Source organism: Guillardia theta, assembly GCF_000315625.1.
Source record: "Guillardia theta CCMP2712 unplaced genomic scaffold GUITHscaffold_25, whole genome shotgun sequence".
Lineage (NCBI taxonomy): Eukaryota > Cryptophyceae > Pyrenomonadales > Geminigeraceae > Guillardia > Guillardia theta.
The window spans coordinates 341,951-356,964 of record NW_005434649.1 but is presented as its reverse complement, the minus strand read 5'-3'; the positions used below and the strand labels follow the sequence as shown (position 1 = coordinate 356,964).

Genomic DNA, 15,014 nt, shown 5'->3' with positions numbered 1-15,014 from the left:
GTTTTCTATCCCATATCTCGTCTCAACCTACACATCTTCCACTGCAATGTGCAACGTTCTGAGCTTATTGATTGTCAGGACTTCCCTCATCTGCCCTCAAGATTTCCTGGCTTGAAGAGATCTTCAAGTTGTACCTGCGAATTGCTCAAAAACTGCAGGGTTGATTTTTTGTAGGATGTCTGCGGGTGCTAAGTCAGGGGCTAATGGTAGTGTGCTTTGATGATATTTGAATTATGTCCTTGACACCTTTGTTTCACTCTTTCTGAAGACTCAGATCACCATTCATCAGAGCGGTATGATTTCGGTCTTTTGCTCCCCCGACTTCAATGTTGACTTGTTCGTCCTTCAGTGAAAATCTGTTATCGGGATGGCTGAAGAAATTCTATAACTCGCAAAAAACTGTATTTATTGTTTCTAGTTGGTTTTGTCGCATAATTTGTTGAAAAGGAGCTGAAGCCTTGGGTGTTCTGCGATGGAACCAAAGGATTTTCATATATTGAGGTTAGTGTCGAAGTTTGATCACTGTCATTGCTCAATATCGGTGTCAGGTTACGGTAAAAGGAGCCAGGCACAATAATGAGGATACGTCGTATGCTGGTCTCGTCGTTCTCTGAGCAGCTGCGTGAAAGTAATCCTTTGTGCAGATGGCAAGCTTTTTGGAGTCTTTGATGGGCATGGTACATTAGCTTTGAGCAGCACTTTAAGGATCTAACTGCATTATTTTAGGAGGAAAGCATGCGTCGTCGCTACTTAGGATAAAGTTGGCGGAGTGCTTTTATAAGTGAGCTGCTTGTATTCTTCAGGACAGGACATTGATTTTTAAACAGCGAATTGGGCGCAACTGATTTAACCAAAATTTGTGATGAAGGATCCCCTCCTACGGTATGTCTAATTAATTATTGTATACCTGAATCATAAATTTTCATCAAACAGGTTGTGAAAGCACTAGATGCAGCATACATCAAGTGTCAGGTAATTTGAGATACAAGGGCTTCCACAGGTTGAATTTGTATACAAGGATCTGATGCCGACGGATTATCCCCTTGCACAATCAGGTATCTTATCAAGTGTGTGGAGATGGATCGCGTGTCTAATGGAACGTTTCAGGATCAACTGCTGTTGCATGCTGGGTTCATTCGAATGACCCCAACGGCCCAGCAACCAAAGTAATCCCTATTCCTGGAGAATTCATGCTTGTGACTCTCTTCCAAACAGGTGTATGCTTCATGCCTTGGGGATTCTAAGGCCCTTGTTTTCGATAACAAAACTGGAGGTTGGTGCCTTAGATTGGAGGAAGTATTCTGACAAGTACCAAAGCAATCATGGAAGGCTCAATGCGAGTTTGGGACGAGGAGCAAGGCACTTTGAGTATGGATACTTTTTTGCTTCACCTCATATTGTGATCAATTTTTCAAAGAGGGCAAAGGCGTTACCAGAAGCGGGCGGTATGAAACAGAATCTCACGGTTTGACTGGAGACTTGAAGGTAAACCAACGTTAGAGTTTCTCTTGTCACGTGTGCCTTAAGATTGCCAAGGATGGATCTCCTAGCGGCATGAACAACGATCCGACTGGAGTTGGTTTCAGAGAATTTGAGCTGCTACGGAAAAAGCACAATTTTGCACCTTCGCGGAGACCATTCAATATTAGTAACATGCCCGGAGAGGAGCGTTGGAGGGTGAGAAATCTTTTGCTGTGATTTTTGGTTGGATGATAGTGTGTTGTGCAGGTTTTGGAGGTAGAACCGACGCGTGCGGTCGGGCATCGCATGAAGAAGGAACATCCGCTGCAGCATCCAGAAGTTTTCGAGTGGAAGGTGACCAATGTTGAATGTTTGTTTGTGTAGCTTATTGTTTTTCAGATTGCAAATGGCGCCAGCCAGTGTTTGCTTTTGTCATGTGATGGATTTTTTTCCAAGGAGGCCTTCAGGACCCCAGATATGGTTACGCATTTCCTCACGGACCCTGTTGGATATTGCAAACGGCCAGATTTCTTCACCGGCACCTGTCTAGAAGCCTTGCTCATCAAGATTCATGAAGCCGATAGTCTCCCCGACCCAAGTCAAACTTCGATGAGCGAGCTGTTTGATGCCGTGTTCAATGTTGTTTACAACAAGCTCTCGGATGATACTTGGACGTCAGCATACGAGTCAGCCCACGAATACTTGCAAATGTTTGCAAACGAGAAGCCAGTCCCCAATATTAGAACAAGTCCTGCCAAGACGATATTGGCTGCTTGCTATTTGGCAGTCTTGATGGTTAGCGACGACAACGTTTCTTGCTCGATGGTCATTTTAGATGGCAAGAAGCATTTCAATGGGGAATCATTTGAATTGGGTAAGTTTGAGTGTGGTCGACCACTTCTCGCTTACAACTTTCTAGGTGTAGCTGCCCACGAATGCCCATGATAGTTTAATCTGTTCTCTATCAGCCACTCTGAGACAGGGCAAGTGTCATGTAATATTTTTGAGATTCTCAGTTCTGCGACTTTGAGGGGAACTTGTCATGGATGGCATGTTTCCAAATCTGTGATTTTGGAGGCGAAATGTAGATCGGTGTTGCACAGATCGGTTGGGTACCGCCAGGTCTACCTTGAAGGCACCCTTGTAAAGAAATCAGCGATAGGAGAACTCTAGCAGACTTTTTTTGCTGGCGCAGCTCCAAGTTGATGTGAGATGAAATATCAGGAGCATTGAATGTCAGAATGCTTGCATGACGCAATTAAACTACTTCATCAGAATTCTTTGCTTTGTGATGAGGATTCTTCGTGATGATTGCCTCAATGTCGTGGTGCAATGCTTCGAGAAGCAACGAAAAACTTGAAGATGCTGAAGGGATTGCTCCACCGGCCTGCCTCAAGTTCGTCATCATCATAGGGTAGGAGAAGGAAGACAAGTCAAGCACCTGAGCGAGGTTGATGGGAGTTTGTGTAAGATACCTCGCCATGTCGCGGCGAGGAGGCCACCATTTGAGCCCACCGCTGAATGGCAGCCCGAGCTTAGCGCCCTTGATGCGCCTTTGTCAGCGAGGAAACGTAGAGATGGAGAGGAGATGTAGAACGGTCATGTAGGACAGGAGTGCAGCTGAGAAGAGACGTGCGGTACCGGGTTGTCGTACATGCCCGGGAGCGCGTCGATGATGATAGAGATAATCCGAACACCTCGGCGGAAGGCTTCAACAAGCTGCTTGCTTGCTAGAGGATCGTCGAGGAACTCGGCCGTGAGGCATGCGACGAAGATATCTGACTGCTCTGACGATGAGACCGCGACATCACAAGTTTACAGCTCGACCTTGCTGATCTTGTCTTTCATAAGGGACCATGTTAGCTCGTCCGAGGCCTGCCCGAGCTGGCCGGTCTTGCGTTGCTCCTGCGAGCTCTAGTCAAGAACTCTAAGCGAGGAGAGAGGTCGGGAGACTGAGGCTAAAAATTGAGAAGAGTGGAAGAGGAGGGACGGGAAGGTTTGATCGAAGACTCTATGCTGACCTGCTCCAACTTCAGGGCTGCCATCCTGTTAACACGTTTCTGCTTCAACTTCTCCTCTCTATCCTCCATACTCATCTGAAACGTTTCTCATCAGTAACATATCCTCCTCCTCCTCCTCCTCCGTGGTACATGTGTATACTCGTCCTGCTCCTTCCCGAGCTTTCTCAGCTCTTCTTCATGTTTTTCTTTCAGATCTCTCAGCGACTTGTCAAAAATCGCCAGCTCCCTGATGTAGTTGCTGTAACTTTGTCAGTGTGTCGACACCCATCAGACCAGGACAAGTACTCGTATTTGAGCTCTCTGTCCTTCTTTTGATACTCTCTCTCTTCCTCTCCTGTAAAAACCGAAGACGACGTCTGGCACAGGCAGGAGCATCAGCAGGAGCAGTGTGTACAAGTTTCTTCACTTCTTTGGCGTCTTCGAAGAGGGGGGAGCTGTGTAGAAGAAGTCAGCCTAGAAGCTGGAGCATAGGGGGAGCATACATAGGTTTCTTGGAGATCAGGACGTTGATTTCGTCTTCTTGACGAGTTCTCAGGTCAGAAACAAGCTTGCTCTTCTTGATGATCAGCTTCTGATAGAGGTCTGAAATCTCCTCCTGCAAACCGAGTACGTGAGGAGTTCTTCTGACATGTTGGTCCTGTTTACCTCCATCTCCTTGTCGAGCCTGTCTTGTAAGTTCATGTACTCCGTCACATCGTATTCATCCTTCTCAGCCTGCAACGAGCTAACGGAGTACATGAGACAACTCAAACCCCTTGACGCCTGGCATCCGGTAAGACGAGACCAATCATACAGCATTACCGCCACCACAGCATCCTTGATGCTTCTTGCCTTCTCTTGTACATCTGCTCTGCACCGGAACGAAATGCTCCAGTACACCTGAACCTGCGCGATCTTGTCCCGCAGGCCGCCCGTGGTTGCTTCCTGCGGCAGCTTCACCTTCTCCCCATCTAGGTAGCCGACTACCTTCTCCTCCTCCTGGTTGTCCTCTGCGGTCCTCTTGGAGATGCTCTCAGCTGGAGTCCTGACGGGAGAGAAGACAGATGGCATCGCTCCATTGCTTTCGCTCTCAATGCACATTCTTCTCAGCGCCACATGCGCGCTGTCTGAGATGTCTCTGTCCTCGTCCATGGTGGCATCGATCATGGCGGACACGACCTCTCGGTCGCTGGGCTCAGCGATGTAGCCCAGCACGTCGATACAAGACTTTCTCAGCTGTATGACATCCGTCTTGACCCTCCTCGTCATCAGTCTGGTCACTTCCAACCGGACCCTCTTGAAGCTCTCCTCCTCGTACATCCTCTCCGCCCGGGCAAAGCTGAAGAGCTGCACCACAGCCTCCAGGGGAGCTACGGGGATGTTGTTGTACGATGAGAGCTGCGAGGAGGGTGAGCGAGAGAGCAGGAGGAGGTGTGGGGTGACCTGAAGCTGGTGGTAACCCGACAGGTGCTGGTCTGACTGGGGAGGAACTTCGTTGACCCAGTCGGCCATGGCCAGACTCTGATACCCGTCGGTCTCCTGCAGGTCGAGTGAGCTGCGAGTGCTGACGAGGGAGGACGACCAGGAGCTTCAGGAGAAACTCAGCCATGGCGACTGAGTTTGTCCTGGTCTTGCAGTGCACGAGAATGTAGAGGAGCATGCTGAGCGTGTCGAGGAGGATCGTCTTGCTAGTGTTGAGCCTGCCGAACATGCCGGAGGTGATGATGCTGTCAGCTAGCGCGTTACACGTCTCCTCATCGATGGCAGCGGCTTCGAGGGTCACGCAGACCCACAGGACTTGAGTCAAGTCTGCCGACATAACGACCCTGCCAACAGCATCAGCTGCTTGACTCGCATGCTCCTGCAGGCATTGCCGATCGAGAAGAAACCTGACCACAGCTGGCCGGATGCTCTCCCTGGTAAAAAGTTGTCATCGTCGTCGACATCATTGCAGTGACAAGTACTGCTTCGCAAGAATGCTCAAGATTCCAACTCCTGACTTCCTCTTCGCCTTGGGCTTTCCCTCTACCATGTCCACCAGCTGCAGCATGAAAGCATCGTCGGGCCTCTGCAGCAGAAGCTCAGGGACTCTCCTAGCTCGCCTCTTGTAGCTCGCACGTGAAAGATCTCAGATACGGCATGCATGGCTTCCCTACGAACTTCAGCTGACTTGTCCCCCAGGAGAGAGAAGAGGATAGGCAAGACTTTGTCTCTCTCCTCCTCCCAGAGCAAAGGGCAACTGTGAACGAACTTGCACATTTCTCCTCTTATCTTCGGGTATACGTCACGCATCTTGTCAGTTGATCAGTGTTTCTTACTTCTACATGCTGATCTTCGAAGATTTTGACCAAAGCTCCTGGCAGGTTACTTGTTTTGATGGCTTGTTGCCCATCTGAGTAGGGACAGTCAGAGCTCGTTTATACCAAATCGTTGTCAACCAGGCGTTCTTTGAAGATTTGACAAAATCTGCACGATTCGCATGATCGATGCTGCTTCTGGCGTGTCTTGCACTTGTTTGCTGATGATTCTTCGATGATACATGTTGACGAACTCTTTCAGGTTAGCAAGAAAACGCTTCCCTCTCAAGCTTTCATGAATTTCCTTTCAAAATTTCAGGCTCGATCAGATCGACAGGGTATTCACCTCATGGCTGGACAAGATCGAGAGGGGATAAAGAACATGCAGTGAGTAAATCTTGGAAGCAGCATCGTGAGAGTCTTCTAAGCTCGTGGTGCTGAAACATCCCAAGAGCTTCTGGTCCTCGAGCACCAGCACCTCCTCTCTTACGATGACTGTAAGGGCAGACAACAACATGGAAACGCACTGGCAGACGTCAACTGTTAGTTCCCGCATACAAGGAGCTGATGCTTGCCTGCTGCCCAACAAAACTTCGCACGTGACTCCTCTCTGTGAAGTTGACGATGGCGATGGCAACCTTCAAGAAAGCTGAAGTTCTACTAACGCATCTCACAGGAACATCGTCAGCATTTGTTCACTTTACCTCCCTTGGCTCTGCTCCAGCATCCTCAGCATCAGCTGGGTGTACCTGTGACGCACCAGATGCTGCTGGACCTGCTGGACTTACTTCCAGAGCAGACAGCGAGCTGATCACCTCATGGTGGAACGAGAGGCCGAAGACAATGTCGACAATCGTCTGGTTGAGAGCTTCACTTCCAGTTCTATGAAGCATGTATGCATCAGCCAGTGAGAACGCTCTCAACACCGCAGGGATACCTTGCGAGGTTGTTGAGATTGTTCATGATGGCGTCGTTGGTAGCGACACGCAGACAGACATCTAGGACAGGTCAAGCCGTCAACACCAGCAGCAGTCTCACCTGCAGATGTCGGGGCAGAAGTGAGAGCGCTGAGAAGACACGCTGAGATTGAAGTCAGCATGGTATGACTGCAGTACAAGTACAATCTCGCCGGCGCTGTACTGCAATCTGTGCTCATCGTACGTCATATCCATTCCCACGACCGACAGGAGCTCTTGAAGTTTTCCCATGACACGTGTATCGGCAGCGATCTCACGTTTGGCGTCTGGTGAGCATTCACCGAGATGTTGTGTTACGATCACATCACCTGCGTTGAGGAACGCGAACTGAGTAAGAGCTCCCATGGAGTAGAGGCACAGCTTCGAGTTCCTCCTCGCCATGTTCCTCGCGATCTCACGTACAAAGTGAGTCTCAGTCGTCTTTGACAGTTCAAGGATGGACAACTGCTCGTGACATTGATCAAAATCTCTTCCTCCTGTCCTCATCCTCCCGCGTTCCTCTACCTGGTTGTTCCTCCAGAACGGGTTCCAGGTAGACAGCAGGCCCCAGATCGCCCAGGTGCCCTTCTCTGCTTCATCCTCCTCCTCTCTCAGCCTCTCGATCAGGATCTTGAAGCCGAGCTTCGACGGTCTCTGCCTCTTGACGTTGATCTCCTTGTCCTTGCTTGCCATCGCTTTCTTGACGTCGCTCCGACCATCATGTCACGACAGCAGCAGACCCCGCTCCTCTCCTTTCCTCTCCTTTCCTCTCCTTTCCTCTCCTCTCCTCTCCTCTCCATGCCCCCTCCTCCTCCTTGTATCCTCCTCCTCCGCCCCCTCCGCCCCCTCCTCCTTGTCTCATCCCTGTCCTTTTTCCTGTTTCTGCTCTGCCTCCATTTTTCGCTTTCGTTAGGTCCGTTGAGACTATTTGGCCCGATAGTCACAAGGATGGGAGCAGAGCAGGACGGAGGGAGGGGGAGAGGGAGGAGGAGGGGGAGGGGGCAGTGAAGACTCGTGGACGGTGAGACTGCCTGCTAGGGCAGATGGAAGAGGATCGGCACGTAGCCAGGAGGCGATACGATCAGCTGCATGGTAGGAGAGCAGGAGACAAGAGTAGAGCTTCGAGGATTCTCATCAACATTGACAAAGTGAGGGAGTGAAGTTCGACTATTCAGCACTTGCTTCCTCTGACTTCGTTTCCTTCTCCTCCCTGCTCGCTTCTTCAGTCACGATCTTCCCTTTCCGTTTCATGTCCTGCACAGTCCCATCAATACGCGCGGCAAGCATGCAAGATCCGGTACCTGGATGGTCAACAGTTGCATTCTTTGCTCTTGGTTGAGATTTCTGATTTCAGCCAACTGCTATGCATGTCAGAACCGTTACTTCCCGTCTCTTCCTCTGCACTGCTATCAAACATCCTGCCTCTCCTCCTCTCAGCACTCCTCCTCTCCTCTCCCCTCCCCTCTCCTCTTCTCTCCAAGTTCATCACCGATCGTGTCGGGTCAACCACCCAGTCCTTGTCTGTCGTGTACTTGCTCAGCTGAGGCTCAGGGACGGGATCTTGAAGATCTCGGAGACTCTGTCAACGAGTGAGAAGACGAGAGACCAAGTGCTTTCAGACACCTCTGAGAACATCTTCGACTTGGAAGTCGTGGTTCCCTTCACAGCATCCATAAGTCCATAGCAAGAACACGTGTCGACGAACCTCTCTCTTCAGCGTCGCCAGCGATGGAGGTTTCGATCGCAGCACGTGCTTCGAGTTCGAGTCTGCAGCAGCCACGTTGCAAGGGAGCTGTCCTCCTCGTTCTATCCAATCCTGGAACTCCTTGCTGGAGATGATGACGGCAGACACGGGGATGCTGAACACCTGGAGCATGCTTCAGAACATGCTTCAACATGGAACAGGTCAGAGGAGCGTCTCGCTCCCGTCTTCTTCTCACCTCCTTCTCGGTCTCTATCACAATTTCGTCCATCACTCTCCCCTCCTCCACTGCGTTGATCTCGATCTCCAGCACGACACTCATGCCTGCAGCCACGGCTCCAGGGTTGAAGACAACTCTCACGTTCCGGTTGTCAGTCTGCTGTTGGTGACAACTTGTCAGGTCAGCAGCCGTACAGACGATCGTCACTTGCCTGTCGGATTCGATATCTTGCCAGCTCTACCCCGATGTTTGAAAGAACGAGTTTGAACCTGTAGACCTGTCTCTCTGTTATTACCTCCTCCTCCTCCTCCTCCTCCTCCTCCTCCTCCTCCTCGTCACCTTCCCGATCTCAAGCTGGCCGAAGTTTGCTCGTCTAGGACGGAGGCGAAACACCCTCGTCAGCGACGCCTCGGTCATCATGTCGTCGAGCGTGATGTCTTGACTCGCGCGCGCGGCATCCAACATCGCCTTTGTCCATTCGTCAACACCATCACCATCACCATCACCATCACCAGCATCAGCACCGCCGCCACCACCTCCACCTCCTCCAGCCCCTTCCCCTCCCCCTCTTGCTGCTTCCAACCTTCTGCAGCACTGATGACGTGTGGGTTCGTCGCTTCACCGGCAGCTCGTGGACCGCGTACTGCTCGTTCTGCTCGTCTCCAGTCAGCAGACCCGTCGGCATGCGAGCACACATGGAGCCGCACCACTGTTGCGTCCGCCTCGTGCCGAGTCATGTCGGGGATGGGATGCTTGCGCGGGCGGTTCAAGATGTCGTAGTGAGCAGGACGAAGATGTTTGAGGTGATAGTTGGTCTTCACCTTGAGAGACGTGAGGGAAGGAAAGACGAACAAACAGAAACAAGTCATGAAGGATTGAGAAGTTGCTGGTGAGGAGGGGAGGAGGAAGGAGAGGAGAGGAGAGGAGAGGAGAGGAGAGGAGAGGAGAGGAGAGGAGAGGAGGGGAGGGGAGGGGAGGGGAGAGGAGAGGAGAGGGTGGACTGTCACTTGTTCTCACCCTCCTGCTGAAAGGCTCGCTGAATGAGCTCGATTCCTGCTGCATAATCGCAGGCATGGAGTGCATGCCTGAGGTAGGAAGCTGCAAACCAGTCAGGGGAGGCAGAGGAGGCAGAGGAATAGGCGATGCTTTATGAGCTTGGAAGAGGAGGGGATGGAGGGGAGGAGGGAGGGGAGGAGGAAGGGGAAGAGGAAATGGAGAGGGGAGGAGGGAGGGGAAGAGGAAAGGGAGGAGGAAAGGGAGAGGGGAGGAGGAAGAGGAGGAGGAGCGGGAGAGGAAGGAGGTTTGAATCGGGAGGACAAGAGCGTGTAATCACCTGGTTGACGCGAAAGGAATCTGCAGTGTTTGATCGCTGCTCGTCGTCGTGGACAACCTCGAAGTGATTGTTCTCCTCGCCCTCCTCGTCCCCTTCAGCTATCTCCTCCTCCGTGCTGGGAGAAGCAACGGAGGTCAGAGGGTGAAGGCGCGCAGGTTTTCTCTTGTTCCTACCTCTCCCTTCTCCACGATCGTTTCTCCTTGACGATTTTCTGTCGACGAGTGTGAGGTTGGGGGTTGACAAAAGAGGAGGAGGAGAGGAGGAGAGTTCAGGAAGGCATGGGAAGTAGGAAGAGGAGCAAGGAGCAGGACAGCAGGGGAAAGCAACACGTAGCAAGAACGATGGGCAGCAAGGACAGGAGGAGGCAGAGCTCCGATGGATCAAAGACGAAAGCGAGGCAAACAGAAGGCAGAAGCAAAAGCAGCAGGCGATCGATTATGGTTTGACGTCAGAGGAAATCAGGGTCCTTGACCTTTCTTCCCGCTGGCCCGAGGCTGTCCAGGAACTTGTTGCCCTCCTCCGAGGAGAAATAGTTCGGTCGAAGGATGCCTGGCAGGAACAAAGTGACTACCCTGAAAGTTTCTCTCTCCTCTCCGTGAGCGTTTTGCTTCCCAACCTCACAGCATTTCACAGCCTCCTCTTCCTCCCATTCAAACTTTTCCCAGATCCCTGGCACACTCTCGATCCTCTCCCCTCCTCTCCTCTCCTCTCCTCTCCTCTCCTCTCCTCTCCACTCTGCTCTCCTTTCTTCTCCTCTCTCCTCTCAGCCTTCCAGCTCTCCTCCTCCCCTTCTCCCCTGCTGTCTTCCTGATTCCTCACTTGGATCCGACGGCTTCATAACACCGCGGAAGCTTGACTTGGGAAAGACGGCAGGGGGAGCGGTAACGACGGGGAAGAGCGGGTCATGGAGGTGCCTGTGCTCAGCGAAGAGAGCCATCTTCTCGCGAACCTGCGGGGAAGGAGCGGATCAGGTTGTAGAAGAGGACAGATGGGAGAAAGGAGAAGGGGCGGGAAGGGGGACAGAAGGAGTAGGAGAGAAGCGAGGAGAGGAGGGTGAGGTCGAGATGATGATCGGGACATGGGCGGAGAGAGAAGGAGGAGAGAGAAGGAGGAGAGAGAAGGAGGGCGGGAGGAGGAAAGCAGGAGGGAGGCGGAAGGCAAGGAGGAGAGAGAAGGAGGAAGAGAAGAGGGAAGTAGGAGGGGAGGAGGAGGGGAGGAGGGAAGGAGGAGTGTAGGAGGGCAAGGAGGAGGAGGCTCACGTATTGCTCTATCTGCTCGCACTGACATGTCGACTTCCTGTGGTCTGCTATTGCAGACAGCAAGTTCTTCATCTCCTCACTCGACGATGCCGCCTCCCCTCCCGTCCCCTCCCGCAGGAAGACAACCTCGCTCGCAGCCTCCATCGCCTCCCTCCACTTGTTCAGATCTTCTCTCTCAACCTCCTCCCTGCACTGGAACTGACGCCAGAGGACAAACTCATCTTGGTACAGGTCAATATCGAGCGAGGACATGCAGGAGAACTTCATCTCCGACTGCTGTCCCCCCACACTCTCCTTCCTCCCTCTCGGCCGCATGATGGTGCAGATGCTGCCGAACCCTGCCTTGGAGTCTTCCTCCTCGATCACCAGCAGGTTGCTCATCCTGGCGTTCAGCAGATCCTGTTGCGCTATCGCTTCGTGCATCAGCTCGAAACCCGACCCGTCCCTCCTCATCGCAAACAGCCGGACTACATCGAGCACAGTCCTCGTCCGATCGTCATCCTCGTCCTCCCTGCTCTCCCCCGCCATGCTGATCTCGTACTCCTCCCCAAACTCGTCCACCTGCTTCATCGCGCCCGCGGAGAGGTCAAACTCAACCGAGTTCGGCACTTTCTCCTGCTCCGCCCCTCCCCCCCTCGTCAGCTTCACAAACTTCCCCTTCATGCTCAACTTGTCCACTCGCAGCAGCGTCGCATCGTTGCGGATGATCTCGATCAACTCGCTGCTGACGTGGATCCGAGTACCGTCGGGGCTGTCAGCCGTCCTCCCTTGCTGGTCCTGACAGACGGCAGCAAACTCCGGGTATCGGGCATGCAGCCTCTGGTTTTTCTTCTCGATCTCAACACCGTTGCTGTGATGTACCAGACAAGCATCGGCCGAGGTCTCAGATAAGACCACGTAGCTCCCGTCTGACATCCAGCACACCCGCTGCCCCTTGTCAACGTCAGTCGTCACTCCGACCTTGACAGGCTCCAACTTGTCGAACTTGTCGGCTCTATGCCTGACCACATCACCATCCATCGTCGTCCAGCGCCACTCCGTGTCCCCGTACCTTCCCTTCACCCCGTCCTCCATCACAACCTCCGCAGTCCCATCGCACGACTTGAGTACAACAAAACCAGCTCTGTGCACTTCAAGGCTATGCAGAAGGGCGCTACTGTGACTGTGCTGACCCTTCCAGGACATGGTGCCGGTGGAAGGGTACGTGTGGGGTCTGGACTGAACGACCTTCTCCTCGTTGACAAACGAGATGAACAAACCGTCACGAAAACTCACGTCCACCAGCATCGCCTCCTCCTCCCTTCTGATCCAGACGCAACAGTCATCACCATAGACAATCTTGAGCGAGCACGGAAGGCATCGCTGCTCCTCCTGCTCCTGCTCCTCCATCCTCTCAATGTGGATGTTGTGCTCCCCGACCGTCGTACGGAGGTATTTGCAACCTTTCTTTTCTCCCCGGACAGCAGTTCTCCCGTTCATCATGTGAACAATGTCCTGCCTGTCAAACAACAAGGACCGAGACGCGTCTAGCTCGTAGATCACACTTGGCTTGTCAGGTAGAGGAAGGCTCTCGATCGCTGCATTGACCTCCTCGTTGTCTTCCTTCTCGCCTCCCTCTCCTTCCCCTTCCCCTTCTCCTCTCGCTTCCTCCTCCTTCCTTCTTCCTCGACGACTTGCAATTGCGACAGACCTGAGATGCGAAGCTTGAAGACGATTGCGTGCCTGTCTGAAAGTGAGAAGCGCAGCGATCATGGATGTGAACAAGGCGAGAGTAAATATATCAAGCATGCTGTGATGTGACGATACAACCCGAATGAAAAGAGGAGCGAGTGCAATGAAAGGAGATGGAGAAGAGGTTCAACGAGACGACAGAGACCCTTGATAGAGTGGAGGAGGAGAATGAGGAAGGGTGCGTGGGGGAGGAAGGGGATGAGGAAAGGGCAGGAAGGAACATGGATGGATGATAGGATGAACTTCACCTGCATCCACTGCCAGAACCCGAGATGACAAGCAGCGCTCGCCGTCCATGATCGCGTCGACCTTCGACTGGCGGGGCAGGAGGAGGTGAAGGCAACGAGGAGGAGATCTTCGCGCGGATAGCGGTGAAGGAGGACATCAGGCTCGACGTCTTGTCTCAGCGAGTTTGCCAACTGAAGCACGAGGAGCATTCAGGCCCTGGAAGAAGACACAGGAAGGGGAAACAAAGAAAGGAGGAGGAGGAGGAGGAGGTGGCGGTGATGGTGGAGGAACAGGAAGTAAAGGAGGAGCAGGAGCAGGACAAGGAAGAAGATCTGAATACCTGCTGTTGCATCATCTCCTTGCTCAGCTCTTCCACGAATCTAAACTTGCGTATCTTTCTGCTTTCCTTCTCCTCCTCCTCCTGAATCCCCAGCATGGCCTCGAACTCGAGCAGGAGCAGGCGGAAACGAGCCTCCTCGCTCGTCTTGTGGGGAGGGAGGACAGCATGGCTGAGGTGATCTGCGATCTGATCTTCTTGGAGGTGGAAGTGATCGGCAACCTTGAGAAAGAGCCCCCCCTTCTCTTCAGCTTGCAGCAAGGCATCCGCCGACACTCGTTTCTTCTTTCCCTTCTCTACCCTAGCAAGCCGGCTGTCCCTCCAAGGCACAACATCCTTTGCCTCTTCTCTGCGCTCCCCGTCCTTGCTGCGATGAGGAATGTCTTGCAGGAGGTCGTTCACATCAGCGATCAGACCAAGATTCTTCTCGTTCACCCTGAACGCCTTCGCCTGCTCTCCCTCCCCATCGTTGCAGGAGAAGGCAACCTGTTGTAGAACAGCATCCAGGATGATGGAGACGGAAAGACTTTCATGGGGTATGTGGGCGAGCACCTTCTCGTAACAGTCTCTGTCCACCTTCACTGGCCGCATCTCCACAACTTTCACGTCCTCCATCCAGTCCATGTACCCAATCCGAGCATTAACTACATTGATGAGACACCTTGCTATGTTCTGTACCAGCTGCTCCGCCGATTCAGCAAACAGGACCATCTCGAACGCACAATCTGCTGTTGGATTGTGACCGTCCAGTCTCTGCTCGCTTGCAAGCTTTTCCAGCTCATGAAACAACCTCTCCCCTCCCCCCCCTCCTCCTGCATCGGCTGGCGCGTCGGCCTTCTTCACAAGAATCATCGCGTCGATCCCGCAGTCAGACGGGAGCTCTCTGGCTTCCTCCACGGATGCCGGCATGTCAAAGCTGAAGACGAACTTCCTTGGACCCCGAGGGATGCGCAGCAGGATGTCAGATGACTCGTCGTTCTCAGGGGGGTCAGGAGGGGGATCGGGAGCAGGGCGCTTTAGGATCGATCTCAGCAGAACTCCGAAGATGTCATGTGGCATGCTCGCCTCTCCATCAATTTCGCCCGAGGCTTTCTTCTCCTTCCACTCGTCCCTCTTTGCTGCTGCTTCTGCGTCATCGTCTGCTATCTCAACCTGCTCGCGCGTGAGCAGGGAAAGGCCGCGGATCGATTCTCCAGCAATGAGCTCCCGCAGGCTGGAGAGATCGACCCCATCCTCTGCCATCACAGAGACGGCGAATGAATATCGCATCTGCATGAAACGATAAGGTAAGACCTCTCCCGACATGGTTGTGTAGCCATTCGCAGACAAGGAGATGGTACATGTGTTACTTGAGATACAGGGCATTCGGACAGCGAATTATCACTGCTACACCAATTTTCTCTCTTACTGCATCCTGCCCCCCCCCCACCACTCCTCTCCTCTCCCTTCTCCTGCTTTCTTCACGTCCCTCCCCTCTTCCCTCCCTCCTC

At 52.9% G+C, this 15,014-nt stretch overlaps 3 protein-coding genes across 3 annotated transcripts; 1 reads left to right on the top strand and 2 right to left on the bottom strand.

Annotated features, from left to right (window-relative positions):
* Positions 1 to 1,021: 1,021 nt before the first annotated feature.
* GUITHDRAFT_152036 (hypothetical protein) lies at positions 1,022 to 1,653 on the top strand (the record flags this gene model as incomplete). The annotated part of the gene is made up of 5 exons (XM_005834531.1): positions 1,022 to 1,055; positions 1,108 to 1,166; positions 1,216 to 1,273; positions 1,318 to 1,485; positions 1,528 to 1,653. The coding sequence occupies 4 exons, from the start codon at positions 1,025 to 1,027 to the stop codon at positions 1,401 to 1,403; spliced, it is 234 nt and encodes a 77-aa protein (XP_005834588.1). The 3' UTR covers positions 1,404 to 1,485; positions 1,528 to 1,653.
* A 1,066-nt stretch (positions 1,654 to 2,719) lies between these two features.
* Positions 2,720 to 7,407, bottom strand: GUITHDRAFT_106594 (hypothetical protein; the record flags this gene model as incomplete). The annotated part of the gene is made up of 25 exons (XM_005834530.1): positions 2,720 to 2,848; positions 2,903 to 3,004; positions 3,103 to 3,243; positions 3,289 to 3,366; positions 3,483 to 3,557; positions 3,612 to 3,720; positions 3,768 to 3,838; positions 3,889 to 3,916; positions 3,965 to 4,077; positions 4,128 to 4,859; positions 4,905 to 5,000; positions 5,044 to 5,287; positions 5,351 to 5,377; positions 5,426 to 5,529; positions 5,780 to 5,853; positions 5,900 to 6,062; positions 6,105 to 6,284; positions 6,358 to 6,415; positions 6,463 to 6,533; positions 6,574 to 6,640; positions 6,696 to 6,756; positions 6,797 to 6,825; positions 6,899 to 7,001; positions 7,044 to 7,179; positions 7,240 to 7,407. The coding sequence occupies 25 exons, from the start codon at positions 7,405 to 7,407 to the stop codon at positions 2,720 to 2,722; spliced, it is 3,159 nt and encodes a 1,052-aa protein (XP_005834587.1).
* Positions 7,408 to 7,881: 474 nt separating this feature from the next.
* On the bottom strand, positions 7,882 to 14,889 carry GUITHDRAFT_106593 (hypothetical protein; the record flags this gene model as incomplete). The annotated part of the gene is made up of 18 exons (XM_005834529.1): positions 7,882 to 7,968; positions 8,016 to 8,072; positions 8,204 to 8,293; positions 8,338 to 8,373; positions 8,420 to 8,581; positions 8,655 to 8,795; positions 8,976 to 9,104; positions 9,220 to 9,288; positions 9,344 to 9,457; positions 9,654 to 9,734; positions 9,970 to 10,084; positions 10,143 to 10,180; positions 10,442 to 10,518; positions 10,591 to 10,638; positions 10,789 to 10,918; positions 11,229 to 12,950; positions 13,208 to 13,378; positions 13,528 to 14,889. The coding sequence occupies 18 exons, from the start codon at positions 14,887 to 14,889 to the stop codon at positions 7,882 to 7,884; spliced, it is 4,629 nt and encodes a 1,542-aa protein (XP_005834586.1).
* Between the last annotated feature and the right edge of the window lie 125 nt (positions 14,890 to 15,014).